General features: G+C 35.7%; 1 protein-coding gene across 2 annotated transcripts in view; it reads left to right on the top strand.

Annotated features, from left to right (window-relative positions):
* Positions 1–2,767: 2,767 nt before the first annotated feature.
* Positions 2,768–25,462, top strand: part of LOC149790785 (uncharacterized) — a 29,068-nt gene continuing 6,373 nt past the window's right edge. Inside the window, exons 1-6 of one of the 2 annotated variants that reach the window (XM_089972848.1) lie at positions 2,768–2,945; positions 3,047–3,290; positions 3,507–3,584; positions 5,825–7,318; positions 18,094–18,286; positions 22,143–22,235. In XM_089972848.1, the coding sequence (XP_089828974.1) occupies positions 2,883–2,945; positions 3,047–3,290; positions 3,507–3,584; positions 5,825–7,318; positions 18,094–18,286; positions 22,143–22,235 (2,165 nt within the window). In that variant the 5' untranslated portion in view covers positions 2,768–2,882. The remainder of the gene's footprint in view (positions 2,946–3,046; positions 3,291–3,506; positions 3,585–5,824; positions 7,319–18,093; positions 18,287–22,142; positions 22,236–25,462) is intronic. The other variant, XM_089972849.1, reaches the window with a different exon arrangement.

Genomic DNA, 25,462 nt, shown 5'->3' with positions numbered 1-25,462 from the left:
AAACGTCACAACTTTTCAGAATTTAAAAGTATCACTAAAACAATTAATTCTAATAATAAATACATTGAACTCTGTGATCTTGATTTGTTTTGTTTTAAAATGTATGATTTAGCAACCTGTTTGAACCAGTCGATATCTGACATATTTTTGACACAAAAGGATAATTAACAGTCAATCAGGGCGTTTTAAAAGAAAGTCCTCCAAGCTACTAACAACGTTATTAACATGATTTAATCTTAACTCGATCTTCCACCATTAGGATTCTCACAGTTTCAAGTCCATCGTTTCTAATGCCTGATCGGAGATAAAGGTTATTTATTAATTTTGAGCAATTTGGAGCTTCTTTTTTTAATTAAGCTTTTTGCCAATTCCGGCATGCCACGAAAAACAAGAATTAACGAAATTATACTGAATTAGAGTATATTACTCTTTGCTTTTCAGTTTTTCAGTGTTAAAGAGAAACTTTAACTGAGCATTTATATGTATAACCAGGTAAGCAATCACAATCCGAAGTACATATAAAATTCATACGGACAGATGGGATTCATTAGGACAGATGGAATTCATAAGGACAGATGGGATTCATACGTATGCCACATATATGATTTAGCTTTATATAAACAACAACAACAACTAACAAACAAGCAAACTAATGTCAAGCATACACTTACCCAAATGGTCGGGGTAGATCATAAGTCAATTTACCTAAATGCAGGGCCGGCCTTAGGCAGATTGGACCAATTTGTCCCAATCGGGCCCCGTCATCACAGGGGCCCCAAGCGTTACTAATATATATATATATATATATATATATATATATATATATATATATATATATATATATATATATATATATATATATATATATATATATATATATATATATATCAGTAGAGAGACATTAATTTAAAGCGACGGAAGAATATTTTAAGTTCAGTATCATATAAAAAGTTTATTTCACGGGGTCACACCAAAAATGATCCAAATCAGGACTAGCGTTTCCTAAGGCATTTTCTGCCTAGATGGTATGCACGCCTGCGGTTGGTCTTGAGTAGATTTAAGTAAATTGATACAGGCCTACGGATGGTCCTCAATAAATGTACCTAAATGGTATGCAAGCTTGCAGTTGGTCCTCAGTAAATTTACTTGTGTGTGTGTGATTAACGTAGCTTTAACAATTTTTCCAGTCATATCGCTACGAAGTCTGCAGTATGACAGTTTATAGTGATATCTAGCACTGGAGCATCATGCCACAGAAACATTATCCTGACACCAGGACGACCAGTCCTAACTTAAATGGTATACACGCATGAGGATGGTCCTCAGTAATTTTACCTAAATGGTATGCATGGCAACAGTTGAACCTCATTCAATTTATTTAAATGATATGCAGGCCTGTGGTTGGTCCTCAGTCAGTCGATTCCGAAATGTTCCAGTTACAACAACTTGGGCAAATAAAAATGAATCTCAGCTGCATTGGTAATATGCTTCCAAATCAAAGGAGTTATTTAAATTTCCATTTCTCCGTGTGCATTTTTTCCCTTGTAGTCTGGAGATCCATAATCGGTCCGTTGTGACAACCTGCGTATCGTACAAAGCCATTAATGGACTAATGCTTGGTTTGTTTGGGGGATTGAGGTGTGTGGGGTGTTGCTTTGTTTTTTTTTTTTGTTGTTTTGAGTTTTATTCAGGGTTGTTTTTATTTGTTTTTGTTTTTATATTTTACTCCGGGACGCCTCACTTAATGATGTTTTAAGAAAATAGGAGTTTGAAGATTTTACACTTTTTTTTCCTTTATTTTGTTTTGGAGGATACTTAAACGTACTTTGCACTCTGTATAGCCATGAATGTGCTGCAGTGCCCGGGTAATTAAAGGGGACATCAGGGGCCGAAAAAGGACCCTTGTAAAAATGAAAAGGATGCAAATATCGTGCAGCATTCCAAACTTTACAAATTTACTCAAAAATTTTTCCTGACTGGCCTAATTCTTTACAAAAATAATGGACACCGACCACATTGTCATTTACCCCTCCCCAAATCACAGTTGTTAAACCACACACACACACACACACACACGCACGCACGCACACACACCCCATCTCCGATTTGATACATTCTACCACCATACTCCGGTTAGAGTTATTAGAATGAATCCACGTTCCATTTTACCCCAAAGTGCCTCCAAGAGGTGTATTTATATCAGTGAATGTTTCGATTTTTTACGTGATATGCCAACTCAACAAAAAGTTAATAGCTCTGCAAGGTAGTTACGATATTGTTTCACTGTATTTAAATATTTTCAAGTATATTTGAATGCTTTGTGGAAGTATGCAAGCGATGTAATATCCAACATTTAAAAATATTTGTTAAAAAATCATGTTTCCCTTATGGAACCCAAAAACTGAAGGGCGGATCCCGTGAACTCTTCATGAAAACAATGACCCAGAGGCACTGGACTATGCAAGCCGTTTCCTTTGATCCCAGAGGGCTGTAGACCTGTCAATCAAACCCCAGCCAACGCCACTGCCAACCGTCTCACCTCACAACAGGTTGTTGATCGGCTGGCCAACAATATAGTTCAAAGGGTAGTGTTTCTTAGATCTTAATAAAATCCGTTATTGCAAGATATAGTGGAATTTTAACATGTAAATTATGTGAATAAAATATTTTTAAATTAAAGAAATTTTGAGATCATGGTAGAAAAAACGTGTCGTGGAATAAAAATGTTGCGTAGTAATATCAAGACATCTGCAGAGGCGGAGTGACGTCAACACGAGGCGAGGTCAAGCCGAAGTGTTATTGTTAATGTGATCAAATCTTGAGGTACATATGGTTATATTTGTTGATTTCCACGAATTGATGAGCACAATTCACTGATATTAATGAGTACTCCCACGGAGAAAGGAACTCACAAGGATTCTACGAGGGGCGATGGACAGACACAGGTGGGATTTGCCGCATTTCACGATCGGACCGCGATTTTGTCAGGAGGGATGTACCGAACACCCCTCGCTTTGTTAACCACGCCTCGCTTTTCTCTTTTCAGGAGGTGCAACAGTCACCCCTGGCCCTCCTAGCGCAAACTTGTAGCAAAATCGGTGCGGAGGATGGGGCCACTCCCACCCAGGGTCAGCCTGTAAGGGTGGTAGGAGCCGCGCCTGTGGGTGGGGTTGGAGGGACGGGCGAGATTATAGCCCCTGGTTGGATTCAAGTACCTGCGGGAACTGTCATCGCCGATGCTAATGGCGGAAAACAGCAAATACAAGGAAATCCCGTTTACTCAATCGCAGGTTATTGTTTCTTGCATCTTAAAATGATAATTGTATCATAATAATAATGATAATGATTGTTTAATATTATTATAACACTAATAAGTGTATAATTATTCTTATGAACAAAATACGCAGTTGCATTAAAAATGATGGTAATTTTTAATCAGATTTTGCAAAAAAGTTGACAAGAATTCCACATATTTCCATCTTTTTTATAGTCTGAATCTTTATTAGGGCCTCGTTTCGAGATGTGGGAGCCCTATAGTGACCAGAATAGCTCTGCAACCCATGCACATAATTGGATACCATTTGGTAGGTGGATTGCATATTACATGTTGATGTGCCCTTAGTTATTTCAGGTGAAATTTTGATGGGAGTTATTACCCCTTTTTGAACACTGTTACATCTCCACTAAAGCAGATCCTTGTAATCAAACCATGCTGGAAACCCATGAGTGATTGAATATGTTTCCATTCTAACATAATATATCCTGTGGATTTCTGATGATGCCATTCATTTGTTTATAGCTTTTGTTTTGCCAACCCCTCTATTGGACAGAGTTATGGACCTTGACAGTTAACTCCACACCTTTATGTGGAATGTTGATCTGTAACTTTACACATAGTTGAATTGCCAATTATATGTAGAAGAGATTTTTGCAGGCCCGAATTTGACGGTAGTAATGCTGAAGTTAAATGAAAAACCAATTTTCCTCTTTGAATATATGAATTCTAATCAAATGCATGAATATGTGAATTTTATTGAATATTAATTTCATGTATTTGGTTAGAATTGGAATGTTGTGTATTTATTTTTGTGTAATTAATTACTTTCACCCCAAAACCTTCAAAGCGACAGTCAACACACATACACTTTGTCACCTAAACATAATTACACCTGTAAATGACTTTTAGGACCATGCATCAGTTTTGGGGGAAAATTCAACTAAAAGTGTAATGGGGGCATTTTGTTAGGTTTTCTTTCAACTTGGTGTGATTAGCAATGTTCTAGAACTGCTCAAAAGGTACTATTGGTAAACAAGGGCAGAAACTGTTGATTACTTTATCAATTAAATGTGGGGAGTATTTCACAGAATTTTCTGTGAAGTGCTTAGTTTGCAATGAACATTGCATGAAAATATCCAATTTAATTCAGTTAAATCTGGATGCATCAATGCTTTGTAGACTTTAACACAACAATCCCTGCCCTCTACCATGTTTTGCTAGCATTCTGTATTTTACAGTTTATCTTTTCAAGAGCACCAGAATGACAGTGTTGATGCTGCAAGTAATGGGACTATTCTGAAATTTCACGTTTTAACAGAGCTTGAATGTAGCAGTAGTCACTAAAAAACTGGTGTGTAAATGTTTTGTCAGGCGAGTAGTTATTATTATTTCAGTAGCCAGATGAGTTAGACTAGTTTCATTTGCTACCAGTCTGCTAGTAACAGGACAGTAAAGTTACCAAACTATTAGTTCTTCTTCTTACAAAGGAATTCTAGGCCTGCATAATTGCCTTTGCAACAGGGAGTTTGAATTTAAGTTGATTTAGTTGGCTTGAAGTCGTTCTCTTGTAGGCTATTCCGTATTGCATGTTTACATGTAGGCTTGTTTGTTCTTTTACAAAATGCTGCCAGATTTGGTAAGTTAACAAATCAAATAATGAATTTCTATTGAAATATTCACAGTACCATAATTGGAATGCCCATTTCTGTGTTTCCTATTGCAGTGGTTTTAAAATTAGAGTAGAAGTTGGGTATTTAAAAAATAATTTAGACACTATATATATATTAGAATGATCAGTATATATATAATGAACTAATGATTAGTATATATAATGTACTAAACGTATTAAGTATTGGGCTCAACCGGCTGAATCAGATGCACATATCAATGTCAGGAATTTAAATTTTCTTTTATTTGAGCATTATATATATTATACTGATTAGTATATGTAATGTACTAAGCACTTCAAGTAAACCGGCTTAATTAGATGCATAAGTCAATTTTGGATAGTTTTAAAATTTGATTTGTTTTAAACCTTGGGGTAAAAGTGCCAGGGTCTGCAAAGAAAAGATAGGGATGGTCAGCTGACTGGAAACACCTTTTTTGGGGGGCCTTATTGCCCATTTAAGTGAGTATTAAGTCTCATTTATTGCCCATGTGAGTATTAAGTCTCATTTATTGCCCATGTGAGTATTAAGTCTCATTTATTGCCCATGTGTGTATTAAATCTCATTTATTGCCCATGTGAGTATTAAGTCTCAAGACACGAGACAAATAACTAAGCTAAACCCGGCAGATGGATAAAACATGAATTAAACATCTAGATGGGTAGTTAGATTGGTCAGTTGGCCTTTTAAATTTCTTTGATGTGGTCAGTTTTGATTGATTGTCAATTTGCTTGACCGAGAGGCTACTTCTGGTTAATCCTGTGTCCTCAGATTATGATGCATTACAATCTGTGCTGTTGGCAGCTTGAACAGTAGATATAATAAAAACTTCAGTGTTTCCTTGACTTTTTTTTGTATTCACCTTTAAAATCTTTTGCAGGTGGTCAAGTATTGCAGCAAGCAAATGGAGGGACACAACTGGTGGCTACTGTAGGACCCAATGGTACCATCTCTTACAGCATGATGCCACAGATTCAGACATTCAGCTTCGATGGCAATGAGGGAATTCTCATACCTTCATCAATGGGCACTGGCCAGTCACAGACTGTTTTATCTGGAGGTCAGGGACAAGCTGTACCAATTTTAACCCAAAATGGCCAGATTTTCAGGGCCCAAGGGGTAACATCGGCAAATAATGTAGTGTCCAATTTAGGATTAGCAAATATTGGTGGAAATATTGTAAACCTTGCTGGGAATATGGTCAACCTAGGCATGCAAAATATGACCACTGTTAAACAAGGTGGTCAGATAGTTCAAGCATTTCAGATGCCCATTACATCCCAGTTTCAGCAGTTACCAAACATTATTCAGATTCCAGTCTCAAATAGTAATGGGCAGACAACTTTTCAGACAGTTCATTTACCATTTCAAGCTTTACCCATATCAGTTCAATGTTCGGCACAGGATACCACTTCATCAAATACCATGGTAACAGTAGGTTCAAACTCTCACACCCAGACCAATTTAACATCAATGTCCAATGCATTACATCAGTCTCTGCAGCAGCAGCAACAGCAGCAACAACAACAACAGCAGCAACAACAACACTATCATCAGCAGCAACAACAACAACCACAAATTATAGAAGTGACAAGTTTGAGCCAAGTCAAATCACCTCAAAGCAACAAATTCTCACAAAATTCAACCTCTAATCAAAGTCAGATTCAAGGACACTTACAGGCAATTACACAGGGTGGACAGGTACAGAATATTGTGCAGGCAGTATCTGGTCATCAAACAATAGCCGCCGCAGCCGCTGCTGCAAATATTATTCCTCAGCTACCAACTCTTATACCAGTTGGTTCAAACATTATAAATGCAGCACCTGGTCAGGCCATATTTTCTATGTCCCAAGCAGCTAATGGTCAAAATGTAATATTATCTGTCCCGCAAAATTTTGGAACATCGACTACGAACTCATCAACATCCACGACTTCAACACAACATCAGCAAAATGTTGTATCCTTGACTCCACAACAACTTGTTCAGAATTTTGCAGGGCAGAGTTTTGCCAATATTCAAATAGCAGGACAGAATCAAGTGCTTACACAAAATCAGTGGCTTTCAGCCTTAAATCTTGCAAATTTAAAACCAGGAAGCGTACCAACTATACAGGTACAAAATCTACAAAGTTTGCAAGGCTTTCAAACAGTTCAGGGGCTGCAAGTTGTTACCCCTCAAGGACAGATCATTAATGGGACCCCAACTGCTATTCAGAATTTAGGGGCTGTGACTGTTAACCCAAATGGAACAATATCATTCACTGCAAACCCGGGACAACAGATTCCTCAGCAAGGGATTGCGATAAATTTGAATGGACAGCAAGCAACACTCCAGACGTCACAAGGTCTGGGAACAACACAGATTATTACAGGTACAGAAAAAATTTCTTTTCATTTTCAAGAGGGGGAAAATGCATGAATTTTGTTGTAAAATTTAATTTCGGCCTCGTACAGATCAGTCGAGTAAAATACTTTTCCTGACATTTGTTTTTCTTATATAAAAAAAAAATAACCACACACATACCACCAAAATTTTAATAGTGAGTCCCTTACCTTGCTTGTGGCACACTTTTTGCATCTCTTTAGTGTTCCAGTATCTTTTGTGATCATCTTGAATCCGACTAAAAACATTCACGTACATGTAGCAAGATTTATATCACGGAAGATGCTGCTATCATTTATGACATGTTTTGCATATGTTACAGAGTTCAAGTCATAAAATAGTGTGTTTAAAAGGGCAGTATTTCCTGAAATAGCCAAAACAAATTGAAGCTTATCATTTTGATCAAAAAGGTGTTCAGTTGGTCTTGAATGAAAATACTGCTTATTGTACAAATAATAAGTTAACCATGATCAGCATGTTGAAAATCTTCCTGTAACTACTCCCCATGAATGGATGGCAACAGTCATACAAGTTTTTCGCCAAAGGAATTCTGTTGATAAAAGAATATCAGAGATGGTTTCAACACTCTGGACTTCAAAGGAAGAAATGATCTTGTCTTGAATTCTGGGAAATTGTTTTCTTCCAGTCGGGTATCAGTCCAATTGATTGACTTTTGTTTTGTTGCTCTGCACGGTTCTGTCTACATAACCAGCCATTGTCTGTGAAATATTTGCTTTGTAAAGGTGGAAAATGGTATAGGTATAAATTTGTGAATGGGTTAAGTTTACATGGTGCAGAAATGGTTCAGTGTTGCAACTAATTTTCAAGAACATTGTTTATTCCAGCCCCTGTTTCTGCAGGATAACAAGATATTTTTGTTACATAATCTTTGAATGTCAAGATTAAGTAAAATGTTTCTATATACTATGTAGGATGAGTTTATAACAGTAGTTCTTTCAAGGAAAAAAGATAGGACTTGTCCCAGAGAAACATTTAAATAAGAACTTTCTATGTAATGCATATTGATAACTGCAGGTTAACGTGTACCAATTTGTTCTCAGTCCATCGAGTGATAATGTGTAATTAGGTTAAACATTACACCTTCTGTTTAAAAAAAAAAAGAGCAATAATGACTTATTTGTATAAAAAAAAACCAACAGATAATGGAGAAAAATGCTACCCATCATACTTTATTTTCAGTAGATGATGTAATGAGTGATTCAGAAACATTTCCTGTGAAAGAAAAATTGTCATGGACTACATTGATGCAACAAAGACACAAATGATTAATTTATCCAAATTAATAATACATTGTGTATTATTAAACCCAGTAAAAATGCATTAACAAATTCTGTCAGCTTAATATAATATGTCATCTATAGTGGAAAAGCAAAACTTGTCCCATTACATCACCAACCAGTTATTGTTTTCATGTGCTGAACCAGATGTTCAGTATAATCTGTGCCCTAGAAAAGCAGTGTTACTGTATGTGCATATGTTACTCGATTAAAAACAAAGGCCCAATTTTTTAAATTCTAGTATACACATACATACATGCATTTTTCTTCAACTCCAGCGATTGTGTGCATTTGTTTCTGTAAACAGCTGATTTAATCTTCCCATCTAATTTTGCTCTCTGGTGCCACTTGTATTGTCAATAAGATGGCATGTTTAGTGTATAATCAAATACAGTAAACCAGTCTGACTTTTATTGTTTCGGTTGACAGGGTGCTTGTTAGCTCTTTTATTGCATTCAATCAAGCATTCAGATATTATCGGACTGACACTAAAGTGTTGGGAAAACAAGAGAAAATCTGTAGAGACTGACAAATTCAACAATTCTTTTTTTTTACCCAGCCAATATCAATAGTAAAAACTATTCTCCCAGACATAACTGATTAATCAGCTGACTCAGAATCTCTGATTGCCAACAAAATTGATGAAAACAAGGTTTCATCAGAAATATGTGATTTAAGGAAATGCTTATTATCATGCTGTAAGTAATTGATGTAAGTGATATAGAGAAAAGGTTGAGATGTGTGCATTGTACCAAATACGAAATGAAAATATTTAGTCTGATGAGGATACACCAAATTGGCGGCAGTCTCCAAGGATGATGTGTGGAGAAATTTATTTTGCATCAGGACATAAACAAAAATATACATATATTTTCCAATTTAAATAATTATCATTCAGAATTGAAAAATGCACATTTATTTTTGTAAAATTATAATTTCCCTTAATTTTAATTTTATCAGTGAAATACAAAATACATGTAGGTACAAAAGTTATCATTGATGTAGTAAGCAGGGTTGATTATTTGACATCTCATATATCTTCCAGTCGCAGCATCTTTTAAACATTTTCAGTGTTGTGAAAAATGTACAACAAAGATCCCAATGCTGTTTTAAATTAAATCTCTATCTGAACCCCAGAAAGTTAATTTTCTCTGGAGTATCAATGAGGAAATGTGTCATCTCCATTCATATTGAAATAAATTGCCCCCATCTGCGCAACATTGGCAACTTAAAATAGCATGCAGATGTTTGGAAATCTTGGTCTGAGATGCAGTACTTATTTTATGAGATCAAATTATGTACCAAAGTGTGAAAGTGCCTCACTTATATAAATGTTACATGTGTGAAACTTTAATATTACATAAAATGCATATTGAAATTCAGTGATTGTTTTTTTATACATTTACTCTTGCCTCTGTAAGCATTGGGAGTGAGTATCATTTTCTGCCAGCCTGTCTTAAGGTGCAGCAGAATGTGTTGTCTGTCTGTCTGTCTGTCCATCTGTTACCAGTTTTGTTTGTTTCTACACAATAACTTGAGGAGTTGTCCATCATATACATTGACCCTACTTTGTGGATGGCTTGCATTTGGGGTAGCAAAGAACTATTAGTTTGGGGGTCAAAGGTTTGCATTCTCCAAACACAGGCATGATTTCACACCATTTCTGGGTGACCAAGTGGTCTAAAATGCTCACCTCTGTCCACACGGGTTCGAGTCTCAGTCTCAGCCAATGGGGGTATATGAGAAAGCTTATCAGTAGCTTCATATGGGTCAGACAGGTTCTTACTGGGGTTTTCCAAGGTTCTTCCTTCACCAGTTATACTGGCTATCATACATTCTCTATCATGTATGCCAGTAGCTTCTCGTAGGTCGGTGGTTCTTTCCGGGGTACCCCCCCCCCCTTCTCCGAGATCTTCCCCCACCATTTATATTGGCCACCATGTATAGCCTATCTTGTGCTGAAAAATGGCATTAAACCCTACAACACCATCAGATGCTGTAACCAGAAGTTAGTACCAAGGAGACCTGTTGAACAATAATCTCACAAATCAACCAGTTCATACAAATATCTACAAAGAGGACTGTTCATAGGGAACAGTCATAAAGAGCCATTTATTGCCACGGGCAGCTGACAATTGTATGATCTTCACAACCAGCTTATTTGTAAAAGTATGATAAATACATTATTTAAAGAACATAGCTGAATGGCTGAAAACAAATTACCCCCCCCCCCTTAGGTTTTCAGGAAAAGAAAGTCAAAGTGTTCATAAATTGTAATAATTGCCTTGAACCTAAAGCCATTTTATGTTTATTTTATTACCATTGCCATACAGGTACTTTGGATGTAAATAGGAGTATCTCAGTGGGCAGGTCATTTATAATGGGCACATAAAAGTACTTTGGATGTAAATAGGAGTATCGCAGTGGGCAGGTCATTTATGATGGACACATACCAGTACTTTGGATGTAAATAGGAGTATCTCAGTGGGCAGGTCATTTATAATGGGCACATACAAGTACTTTGGATGTAAATAGGAGTATCTCAGTGGGCAGGTCGTTTATAATGGGCACATACAAATACTTTGGATGTAAATAGGAGTATCTCAGTGGGCAGGTCATTTATGATGGACACATACCAGTACTTTGGATGTAAAAAAGAGTATCTCCATGGGCAGGTCATTTATAATGGGCACATACAAGTACTTTGGATGTAAATAGGAGTATCTCAGTGGGCAGGTCATTTATAATACACATTCTCAGAAACAAGCAGTGAAACATACTTTTCATCATTTTAAAATTTTCGTCTTGGATAGTTCAGTGAATGTGCATGTGATTTTCCAGTCTTGTGACAAAAGTAATTTGGTAAATATATCAAGATTACATGATATGGAAATTATATTAGTTGTCATTGCCCTATGTGTCAATTTTGTTGAAGAGTGATACAAATTATGTAAACATAAAAAATGCTTCTGTTTGAGAGCCAGATGCATCATTGTGCTCACATCATACGGTGGGAATATAATAATCATATAGTGGGCACATAATAATCAATTAGCGGGAACATAATAATCATATAGTGGGCGCATAATAATCATACAGTGGGCACATAATAATCTTACAGTGCGAATATAATAATCATATAGTGGGCACATAAAAATCATATAGTGGGCACATAATCATATAGTGGGCACATAATATTCATACAGTAGGCACATACTAATCATACAGTGGGAATATAATAATCATATAGTGGGCACATGATAATATACAGTGGGCACATAATAATCATATAGTGGGCACATAATAATCTTACGGTGGGCACATAATAATCACACAGTGGGCACATGATAATATCATACAGTGGGCACATAATCATACAGTGGGAACATAATCATACAGTGGGCACATAATATTCATATAGTGGGAACATAATCATATAGTGGGCACATAATCTTACAGTCGGCACATAATCATACAATGGGCACATGATAATATCATACAGTGGGCACATAATAATCATACAGTGGGCACATAATAATCATATAGTGGGAACATAATAATCATACAGTGGGCACATAATAATCATACAGTGGGCACATAATCATACAGTGGGAACATATTATCATACAGTGGGCACATAATAATCATATAGTTGTCACATAATCATACAGTTGGCACAATCATACAGTGGGAACATAATAATCATATAGTGGGCACATAATATTCATATAGTGGGCACATAATGATCATATAGTGGGCACATAATATTCATATAGTGGGAACATAATAATCATATAGTGGGCACATGATAATATCATACAGTTTGCACATAATCATACAGTGGGAACATGATCGTATAGTGGGAACATAATAATCATATAGTGGGAACATATACAGTGGGCACATAATAATCATATAGTGGGCACATAATAGTCATATAGTGGAAACATAATAATCATATAGTGGGAACATAATATTCATATAGTGGGAACATAATAATCATATGGTGGGCACATAATAATCATACAGTGGGCACATGATAATATCATACAGTTTGCACATAATCATACAGTGGGAACATAATCGTATAGTGGGCACATAATATTCATATAGTAGAAACATAATAATCATATAGTGGGAACATAATAATTATATAGTGGGAACATAATAATCATATAGTGGGCACATACTAATCAGTTAGTGGGCACATAATTATCATACAGTGGGCACAATCATAGTGGGAACATAATAATCATACTGTGGGAACATAATAATCGTATAGTGGGAACATAATAATCATATAGTGGGAACATAATAATCATATGGTGGGCACATAATAATCATATAGTGGGCACATAATAATCAGTTAGTGGGCACATAATAATCATTTAGTGGGAACATAATAATTATGTAGTGGGAACATAATAATCATATAGTGGGCACATAATAATCAGTTAGTGGGCACATAATAATGATTTAGTGGGAACATAATAATTATGTAGTGGGAACATAATAATCATATAGTGGGAACATAATATTCATATAGTGGGAACATAATAATCATATAGTGGGCACATAATAATCAGTTAGTGGGCACATAATAATCATTTAGTGGGCACATAATAATCAGTTAGTGGGCACATAATTATCATACAGTGGGCACAATCATAGTGGGAACATAATAATCATACTGTGGGAACATAATAATCGTATAGTGGGCACATAATCATATAGTTGTCATATAATAATCATAGTGGGCACAATCATATAGTGGGAACATAATCATATAGCGAACACATGTTAATCATAGTGGGCACATAATAATCATACAGTGTGAATATAATAATCATATAGTGGAAACATAATCATATAGTGGGCACATAATAATCATACAGTGCGAATATAATAATCATATAGTGGGAACATAATCATATAGTGGGAACATAATCATAAAGCAGGCAGATGTTAATCATAGTGGGCACATAATCATATATGATATAGTGGGCACGTAATAATCATGCAGTGGGTACATAATCATTTAGTGGGAACATAAAAATCATACAGTGGGAAAATAATAATCATGCAGCATGCACATGATCACACATTTTGCACACAGTAATCGTATAGTGGGCACACAGTAATCATAGTGGGCACATACTAAGCATGCAGTCAGCACATAAATATATTGGACACATAATGCTAATATATTGGGTGCATAATACTCATACAGCGGGCATATAATAAGCATATAGTAGACGCGTAATAAGCATGTAGTCAGCCCATAATGTATTGGGCAAGTACTAATCTTACGGTGGTCATATAAGTCGTATAGTGGGCACATAATAACCGTATTGTGGGCACATAATCATGTACTTTGTACATCATGCCCTTCATAGTGGACATAGAATAATCATATAATAGACAAATCATAATACAGTGCAAAAGCCCCACTTGTGCAAAATATTGTATCAATTGTGCAGATTTGATGACCGTGTGGGATTTGCTGTCATTGTGTGTATTATTGATATAGAAAGCAATTCAAGGTAAATATATTAATGACAATAGTACCAATTCTTTCCCAGCTTTGCCAATTGTTGGATTGCTGTTTAGTTTGCATGTTTAATGTCGGACAGTGTATATCACTCTTGGCAAGTATTGATCAAGCACATTCATTGGTGATTTTTAGCTACTCCACTTACCTGTTTGACTAGCTATTAGTCAATTGTTACTATCCCTCTGGGCATGTATTGAACAAAGACTGTGATATATTTGGGTACACTATTTCATGGTGTGACTTTCAGTCATACTCATCCGGAAAAAGCCATGCATTACTAACATATTTCCCAGTCAGCTTACACTACTTCAAAATATACAGGTTCGTGCAAAATGCACTTGCAAATCAGGATATCCTGTTTTTCTATTCTGATGATTTTTCAGTGAACAATTTGCAGTAGTAGCAGCAATGCATTGTGCAGTCTAGCAGATTCAAGTCTACATCATTAGCACTTGTCTTGCTACCCTTAGGAAATAAGGTACAGTCTATACTCGCATATAAGTTGAGTCAATGCTAAAAACAACAAAGATCCTTGTCTGCCATGACATAATGTGCCTGCAAGCAAGGGTATATGTTGTTGTTCTAATCATTATTACTAACAAACTGCATAGACCCAGATCTACTGGCGCATTGTGTGATGGCAGACCTGCTTCTGTGCAGTTTGCAGTTGGACTTGAATTATAAGCTAGTATATATGGTCATGTATTGGACACAATATCAAATATCAGCACAGACTCATAAAAGTCAAAAGTATTGGCGCCAGATTTAAAAACTTTGTGCTCACTTGACTCCTAATATAGAACTGCTCTTGCAAGTACTACAGTGGGCACATAATAATCATACAGTGGGCACATAATAATCATACAGTGGGCACATAATAATCATACAGTGGACACAATAATCATACAGTGGGTACATCATAATCATACAGTGGGCACATCATAATCATATAGTGGGCACATAATAATCATATAGTGGGCACATAATAATCATTCAGTGGGTACATCATAATCATATAGTGGGCACATAATAATCATTCAGTGGGTACATCATAATCATAGTGGGTACACAATCATGCAGTGGTTACACGATAATCATATAGTGTACATAATAAACATACAGTGGGTACACAATAATCATACAGTGGGTACACGATAATCATATAGTGTACATAATAAACATACAGTGGGTACACAATAATCATACAGTGGGTACACGATAATCATATAGTGTATACATAATAAACATACAGTTAGTACATTATGATCATATAGTGGGTACATGATCATATAGTGGGCACACAGTAATACCATGGGGAGTAATTTTGCACAAAATCATCATAATACATGCATATTAATCATAGTGGGCTCTAATTGTATAGTGTATACATAATCCTATTGGTGGAAATGTATCTTGTATAGTGTATACATAATCCTATTGGTGGAAATGTATCTTGTATAGTGTGGTACATAATCCTATTGGTGGAAATGTATCTTGTATAGTGTATACATAATCCTATTGGTGGAAATGTATCTTGTATAGTGTATACATAATCCTATTGGTGGAAATGTATCTTGTATAGTGTGGTACATATATGTAATAATCAAACAGTGGGCACAATGAAAATCACAGCCACTCCTCCATGCCTTCCTGAGAATGACTGTGGCATTAATCAAAAGGTAAATAATACATGACTGTTATATACATACTGTATATAATCACTTATAAGTCGAGTCAAACTGCAAACAACAAAGATCTTGATCTGTCATATCTATATATGCCTGCAGATCAGGGTATTTGTTGTTTGGTCTATTGATTGCTTCTAACAAACTGCACAGACCCAGATTTGCTGGTGAATTATGAGATGGCAGATCTTGGTCTGTGCAGTTGGATTCGACTTGCAGTTGAGTACATATGGCATATATTGAGACATGGTCTGCAACTTGATAAGTTGCACTTGCACACAGACATTTATTTCTTAAAGATATTCATATTTACAGTAATGCCATTTTGTAATGTTTTTTTAATGTAGAAATTTGTATTTTCACTGAACTGTATCGCGCATCTTGTGATTTAGATACATGAGAAGATAAGAGATGGAGAATGCCAACATTCCGTGATTTTCATCTCGTTAAGATGACATAAAGCTTGCATTGTATCTCCAGTATTTTTTAATAACTACACCTTTATTAATGTACCTTTATTAATTAATAAACCTTTAATAATAGTTTCATACCAAACCAAAGATGCCTCAAGATATTTCTATAAATACATGTATGTAATTACATTTCACAACAAAAGTGCCAATAACACGCAAATATGAATGAATTCAAACAATCTTAATTTTCACTAATTTTTGTATTAAGTAGTCATTTTAGTTGGACCTCTATTCTAAAGAGCTTGTCTGTGGCTCCATACAAAAGGATATTCCTGCTTGGTCGAAAGGTTACGTACCAATTAAATTTTGACCAATCTACTGTTGTAACATTTCTTGCTGTATAAACAGGTTACAGAGACATACGTTTGGTTGAAATTCACTTTACATATTTATTTTAAATGTCAGTTGGCAACACTTTTCTTTAAATTAATTATATACTTATAAAAATTATGCTGGCATTTTCACTTTGGCTGTGACCACTCTGATGGCCCAGTGTTTAGAGCATCCACCTCAGATGCGGGAGGTTGTGAGTTCGAACCCTGGCCGAGTCATACCAGAGACTTATAAAAATGGTACTAATAACTGCTTCGCTAGGCACTCAGCATTAAGAGGTTAATGTAAGGACTGGTCGGCCTGTTTAATATGCCTGTATGGGACATCATGCTACATGCCTGTGACTTGATTCCCCCAGTGCTACATATCACTATAAACTGCTACACTGCGGACATCGTAGCACTATGACTGTAAATTGTTAAAGCTACCTTAAAAATCCAGATCACAGACACTCACTTTAGCCAAATAGCATATCAATAAAGCATAAGTCTTGAAAGTACTAATGTCAAGTCTTGAAAGTACTAGTGTCAAGTCTAGAAAGTACTTGTGTCAAGGGGACAATGTTGTACTGCCTAAGCAGACAATAAAATCAAAATATGTTTACATTCTATGTCATCTTATCAGGGGTCTGACTAGTAGTACAGATTAAAGCATTTTAAAGCAAATTTTCTCATCAAAATGATGTCCAAATTTCTGAAAAGTGATGCTGTAAATACATGTTCCATTAAAAAAATTGAGGGCTAGGATTGCAACTGCATCACGATCTTTTAATATCAAGCATTCATCAGGTGCCTGTACCTGTGTAAATAAAAAAAATGAAGTTGACTACCTTTCCTTTGTAACATGAGTGGGTCAAATAAGGCAGAAGTAACATACCATTGATGCGCTGTTTTAAGTACTGTTAGAATATAGATTTGAATAGGGTAGAAATTGCGCTGGTTTATACTCAGATTGTGGATCTGCACTGGCTTGGCCCAGGGAAGTACAGGTGTAAGAAGGTTATTGGTTTTCCTAAGCCGTGACCTATAATTCTTTACTTTTAATGATGTAACACAAAGATGAAGTTATATAGTACATGAGACAATGTTGTATCATTGCACTGGATCTGAGGTGTCGTGTTTAGTCTGGTTCCATTACCTGTGTTCATGAAGGAATTTCATTGTATATTGGGGAACTTAGATTAGTAAATTTATTGTGTACTAATCCAAAGGGACAATGAACTTAGGCTTTGATATCCTGGGGGTCAAAACATTGTTTTGACAGCAAACATATTCCAAATAAACTGTGAATACCATCAGTGAGGTGGGAAATGATATAGTTAGGCCATGAAATGTTTTTCTGGAACCCAACCCCTAGCTATGTATTAATATTGTTTAAACAAATAGAATTATTAAAATATTTATGATAATTCCTAATTTCAGCTGGTGGTCAGCAGGTGCCCATTCAGCAGGACCCTAATGACCCCACAAAATGGCAGGTAATTCAGACATCCCAGGCAAATGCAAACCTAGGGGCCATGGCCAGTCCCACACCACAGTTGGAGTCTCCTACTTCAGGGAAAAGGTTGAGAAGGGTGGCATGCACGTGTCCAAATTGTAAAGACAATGAGGGAAAGTAAGTATACTACAGTTATAGCCCTTGGATGAGGTCCATATGTAAAGACAATGAGGGAAAGTAAGTATACTACAATTATAGCCCTTGGATGAGGTCCATATGTAAAGACAATGAGGGAAAGTAAGTATACTACAATTATAGCCCTTGGATGAGATCCATATGTAAAGACAATGAGGGAAAGTAAGTATACTACAGTTATAGCCCTTGGATGAGGTCCATATGTAAAGACAATGAGGGAAAAGTAAGTATACTACAGTTATAGCCCTTGGATGAGGTCCATATGTAAAGACAATGAGGGAAAAGTAAGTATACTACAGTTATAGCCCTTGGATGAGGTCCATATGTAAAGACAATGAGGGAAAGTAAGCATACTACAATTATAGCCCTTGGATGAGATCCATATGTAAAGACAATGAGAGAAAGTAAGTATACTACAGTTATAGCCCTTGGATGAGGTCCATATGTAAAGACAATGAGGGAAAGTAAGTATACTACAATTATAGCCCTTGGATGAGATCCATATGTAAAGACAATGAGGGAAAGTAAGTATACTACAGTTATAGCCCTTGGATGAGGTCCATATGTAAAGACAATGAGGGAAAAGTAAGTATACTACAGTTATAGCCCTTGGATGAGGTCCATATGTAAAGACAATGAGAGAGAGGTGTATACTACAATTATAGCCCTTGGATGAGATCCATATGTAAAGACAATGAGAGAAAGTAAGTATACAACAGTTATAGCCCTAGGATGAGGTCCATATGTAAAGACAATGAGGGAAAGTAAGTATACTACAATTATAGCCCTTGGATGAGATCCATATGTAAAGACAATGAGGGAAAGTAAGTATACTACAGTTATAGCCCTTGGATGAGATCCATATGTAAAGACAATGAGGGAAAGTAAGTATACTACAATTATAGCCCTTGGATGAGATCCATATGTAAAGACAATGAGGGAAAGTAAGTATACTACAGTTATAGCCCTTGGATGAGGTCCATATGTAAAGACAATGAGGGAAAGTAAGTATACTACAATTATAGCCCTTGGATGAGGTCCATGTGTAAAGACAATGAGGGAAAGTAAGTATACTACAGTTATAGCCCTTGGATGAGAGCCATATGTAAAGACAATGAGGGAAAGTAAGTATACTACAATTATAGCCCTTGGATGAGATCCATATGTAAAGACAATGAGAGAAAGTAAGTATACTACAGTTATAGCCCTTGGATGAGGTCCATATGTAAAAACAATGAGGAAAAGTAAGTATACTACAATTATAGCCCTTGGATGAGATCCATATGTAAAGACAATGAGGGAAAGTAAGTATACTACAGTTATAGCCCTTGGATGAGGTCCCTATGTAAAGACAATGAGAGAGAGGTGTGTACTACAATTATAGCCCTTGGATGAGGTCCATATGTAAAGACAATGAGAGAGAGGTGTGTACTACAATTACAGCCTTTGGATGAGGTCCATATGTAAAGACAATGAGAGAGAGGTGTGTACTACAATTATAGCCTTTGGATGAGGTCCATATGTAAAGACAATAAGGGAGAGGTGTATACTACAATTATAGCCTTTGGTTCTATGGACCTGATATTCTAATGGGAATTTGTTTGCATCTGGTTTCAAAGTTTCAACAGTCTCAATGAATTTAACAGTTTGGGCAATGGAATTAAACATTGTTCAGTCTTATCTTTGTTGGGGAAAAATTCAAATCTTAATAGAAATTACATACTTAATTTTTTAATGTTTCATTGGTTGTAAGATTCAAAGAAATGAGGACTAGTTTTATTTTATTATGTAACAAATGTCTTCATATTTCTTCCCTGGGTAATTTTGTCAGTTGTATAATATCAACACTTTACATAACTGGTGTTGGGTAGCTCTGGTGGCCTGTTGGTTAGAGCATCCATCTCAGATGCAGGAGGTCACTGGTTTGAACCCAGGCTGAGTCATACCAAAGACTTATAAAAATAATACTTACAGATGCCCCACTTGGTGCTCAGCATTAAGAGTTTAGTGCTAGGACTGGTTGGCCTGGTGTCAGGATAATGTGACTGGGTGGGACATGATGCTACATGTCTACAGCATGATGTCCCAATGCTAGACATCACTATAAACTGACACACTTCAGACATTTTAGTGATAAGACTGATTTTTTTTAAAGCTACATTAAAAATCCAAACCACACACACACACACACATAACCAGGGTTGAAAATTCACTTGTACGACTGAAATAGCAAGTGAACATTTTGAGCAGTCAAATGAATTTTACAGTTAACTTTAATAGAGCATTCAGGTTGACTTTATAGATGATGATGTTGCTGGCTTTTGTTCGATGAAAGTTCATGCTTTTAAGAGGAAATTGTTATCCAGTTGTTTTGTTTAGTGTCCTGCAAGCACTTTGCTCTTACTTGTCAATGCGGACTGGTCTCAGTTTGTAATTATTTACAAGTGATTTTATTAGAAGGTTCACCATAAGTTTTGAAAATAAGCTTTCACATGTGTGAATTAAGTTCGTTAATGTTTTCAGTTTTTATATTTCTGTAATAGCTGATTTAAGTAAGAGTTTGTTCTGGGCAAGTGATGATGTTTTGCATTTGCCTTGCTGGACATGGCAAGTGAAGGTTTTTTTAGCATTTGCCTTGTGCGGCAAGTGAAGATTTTTTTATAATTTGCATGATTTTAGTTTCGTCTGATAAGGCAAGTGAAGATTTTACTTTTGCCTGATAAGGCAAGTGAAGATTTTAGTTTTACCTGATAGGGCAAGTGAAGATTTTTTAGTATTTCCCAGGTGGTGCAAGTAAAGAATAGGGCAAGTGAAGATTTTTATAAATTTTTCAACCCCTTAAATTTTGTTTTAATAATAGAAATATTTTACAGATATCACATTGCATAGTTGTTGTTTTGGGGTTTAACATAATTTCTTCATGTAAGATAGTCTATACATGTGACCAGTATAATTGGTATAGGAAGAACCCAGGAAACCACAGCAAAAACAATCTTCCAGCAGGAAGCTACTGGCAAGCTTTCACACATACTCATTGGCTGAGCCCAAAACTTGAACCCACGTGGTTAGAGATAAGATGGCAGTGAAGCGATCACTTTTGATCACTATGCAACCTGTGGCTCCTACACTGTATAGGAGTGTTCATTTAAAAAAAAATGTAAAAGTAATGGAATGGTAAAATTTGGCATTAGACTTTTAATTCATACAGTAGATATTATATTTTTATGCAGAGAAAAGAGTTGTTCAGTATTTGCCCTGAAGATGATCCCTGTATGAAATAAAGAACAGTGTCAACACTGTGCAGTGAATTAATCTTAATTCATCTGTACCAGTTTTCATGAACAATAATTTTCATTAGTACCAATTTTCATTAACAGTTGTCCTTACATAAAGACAATAAAACTTCCTTCCCAAAAATCCATCAGTTTATGGATGTGTGAAAATGTATGTTTTGCAAAACCATGAAAATTGTTAATGGGTGAAGTTGGATGACATCACCGAAGTTGAATATTCCTTGCGTATTTAATCATTTGTGCATCATCATTGCACATAAATTACAAAATTAGCAATTCCTTGACACTTTGTAAGGAATTTCCAAAACCCTTGTTAATCATGAGAATGCTTTTAATTTAAATATCTGTACACAACAATGTGCTAAACATGAAGATGACAGTTAGCTGACAAATATGTCATTTGTAATGTAGTTCTAAAAAATTTTTTTGGGGGGGATAGAGTTCTCTTTCGTGACAAAAACTCCAATACTAATGTATTCTCACCACATTTATTTAGAAAGAGTTAAGCAAGAAAGTTTTGACACTTATTTTAAAAACTTTTTCAGGACTGGAGAAAATAAGAAGAAACAGCATATATGTCACGTTCCAGGCTGTAATAAAGTATATGGGAAGACCTCACATTTGCGTGCCCATTTAAGGTATGTTCCAGGCTGTAATAAAGTATATGGGAAGACCTCCCATTTACGTGCCCATTTAAAGTATGTTCCAGGCTGTAATAAAGTATATGGGAAGACCTCCCATTTACGTGCCCATTTAAGGTATGTTCCAGGCTGTAATAAAGTATATGGGAAGACCTTCCATTTACGTGCCCATTTAAGGTATGTTCCAGGCTGTAATAAAGTATATGGGAAGACCTTCCATTTACGTGCCCGTTTAAAGTATGTTCCAGGCTGTAATAAAGCATATGGGAAGACCTTCCATTTACGTGCCCTTTTAAGGTATGTTCCAGGCTGTAATAAAGTATATGGGAAGACCTCACATTTACGTGCCCATTTAAAGTATGTTCCAGGCTGTAATAAAGCATATGGGAAGACCTCACATTTACGTGCCCATTTAAGGTATGTTCCAGGCTGTAATAAAGCATATGGGAAGACCTCACATTTACGTGCCCATTTAAGGTATGTTCCAGGCTGTAATAAAGCATATGGGAAGACCTCACATTTACGTGCCCATTTAAGGTATGTTCCAGGCTGTAATAAAGTATATGGGAAGACCTCACGTTTACGTGCCCATTTAAGGTATGTTTTAGCAAGGAAATTTTAATGCTCCAAAATTTGTGTCAATCGGTTCTCAAAAATAGAGAAGACCTGATACATTATTCCAGATTGTGAAATTCTTGATTGTATTTCAACATCACGAAATATTTTTTTGCATGTGTTTACAAAGTTCACTTGTATGCATATGCAGACCATGTGACTTAATTGTTGTTGCAGTATGGAATCTCCTTTCAGGATCTCCACTCAAGTTTGAAAATTGATGTAGTTTTATATACGTGCTGAAAAATTTGTGTACAATTTTATATATAAATGTACTGGAAAATTTGTGTTGTTTTTATATATATATATATATATATATATATATATATATATATATATATATATATATATGTATTGGACTCAATTATGTTTGGAGAAATATGGTCCAGGACTTATTTAAAAATACTACAAAAGAGCTCAGTGATGGATACATAGATGTAAGATGGGACATGTTCCTAAGCTCGTCTGAAGAGATTGAATAATGTGTATATACATGTCTTAATGTGTTTATCACTGTGCACTGATGTCACGTAATGTTTTACTAGGGCTGGCTAATTGGACCAAGTGTCGATACAGCATATGGGTTTCATTATATCATTTATTAATCTTTTCGTAACCATGGTGGTTTAATTGCGACACACTGTCTCCAAGAAGTATGAAAGTAATTGTGTTAATGGTCCTCACTGTGCACCAGGCTATAATCATTTTCCACAAGACACCAATCTATCTTGCATTGCACAGTATAATCATTTTACCACAAGACACCAAGCTATCTTGCATTGCACAGTATGATCATTTTGCCACAATACACCAAACCATCTTGCATTGCACAGTATAATCATTTTGCCACAAGACACCAAGCCATCTTGCATTGCACAGTATAATCATTTTGCCACAAGACACCAGGCCATCTTGCATTGCACAGTATAATCATTTTGCCACAAGACACCAGGCCATCTTTTTACCACAAGACACCAAGCTATCTTGCATTGCACAGTATAATCATTTTACCACAAGACACCAAGCTATCTTGCATTGCACAGTATAATCATTTTGCCACAAGACACCAGGCTATCTTGCATTGCACAGTATAATCATTTTGCCACAAGAAACCAAGCTATCTTGCATTGCACAGTATAATCATTTTACCACAAGACACCAGGCTATCTTGCATTGCACAGTATGATCATTTTGCCACAAGAAACCAAGCTATCTTGCATTGCACAGTATGATCATTTTACCACAAGACACCAAGCTATCTTGCATTGCACAGTATGATCATTTTACCACAAGACACCAAGTTATCTTGCATTGCACAGTATAATCATTTTACCACAAGACACCAAGCTATCTTGCATTGCACAGTATAATCATTTTGCCACAAGAAACCAAGCTATATTGCATTGCACAGTATAATCATTTTACCACAAGACACCAAGCTATCTTGCATTGAACAGTATGATCATTTTACCACAAGACACCAAGTTATCTTGCATTGCACAGTATAATCATTTTACCACAAGACACCAGGCTATCTTGCATTGCACAGTATAATCATTTTACCACAAGACACCAGGCTAACTTGCACTGCACAGTATAATCATTTTACCACAAGACACCACAGCAGCTATTCTTCTGTTAATTGAAGTCTTTTTACATACAAATTTGTCTGGCAGTTTTTATATATCCCCATGTGGTATTATTTCAAGATAAGACAATGATAGATGTCTCCATCTTTGTGCATCTGCAGTAGAGTCAAACACAACTCATCAACAAGAAAGTTTCCCTCACATGTCTTTGAACTTGATTCAACATCATTCCAATCATTCAAAATAATTTATTATGTATATTGGTCAATCTGTCACATTTTTTCTGACTATGACATGTCTCCTGTGAAAGTGACAATCCAGCTGAAATTTAGGGCCACTTTTGAATTTGATTGAATCCCCAGCTTTTTGGGGGTCAAGGGCATACACAGTTAGCTATTACTTTTGTTGTGTCATGCTTCTGTGGATTAGAATAGGTAAATTTAAGTTCAATACTCGACATAATTGGGCAATTTCCATGGCAGTAAAGTTTTCCTAAAACATCTATAAAAAAAAAAATCTTTTGTGTTGATAACACACATATCAAGAGGTACAGAAATCATTTGGATAAACATGCCAGCCTTGTTTTGTACAGAAAAGCTTTTAACTTTTAAATATTCTTGCTTGTATTTATGTTAACATTAATTTATCACATGAAGGTGAAAAGAATAATTAGGAGAAAGAAAGTAACTGTTCATTTCATTGTCTATTCTATAGCTGAAAGTATATTGGAGAAATTGTGTCTGTTCATTTGTAAAAATTGAGAAAAATATATGAAATTGGGAGGTATTTTATGAAGAAATAAATGTATGGCCCTAAAAGATAATGTGCAATTTTTGGCCTATTTATTACATTTTTAGTGTGATATCAGTATGAATTCTGTACTCGTGTCCTTTAATAGATAATTATCTTTTGAGTGGAGAGCTACAGCTGAGAACTTAAGATCTTGAATTAAGCCATCCTAGTTTTTCTATGCCACTGAATACATCCATGCAGTTTTTCTATACCACTGAATACATCCAT

This window comes from Sinohyriopsis cumingii, chromosome 10 (genome assembly GCF_028554795.1).
Source record: "Sinohyriopsis cumingii isolate HCF-2022 chromosome 10, ASM2855479v2, whole genome shotgun sequence".
Classification (NCBI taxonomy): Eukaryota; Metazoa; Mollusca; class Bivalvia; order Unionida; family Unionidae; genus Sinohyriopsis; species Sinohyriopsis cumingii.
This window is presented reverse-complemented; position numbering and strand designations above follow the sequence as displayed.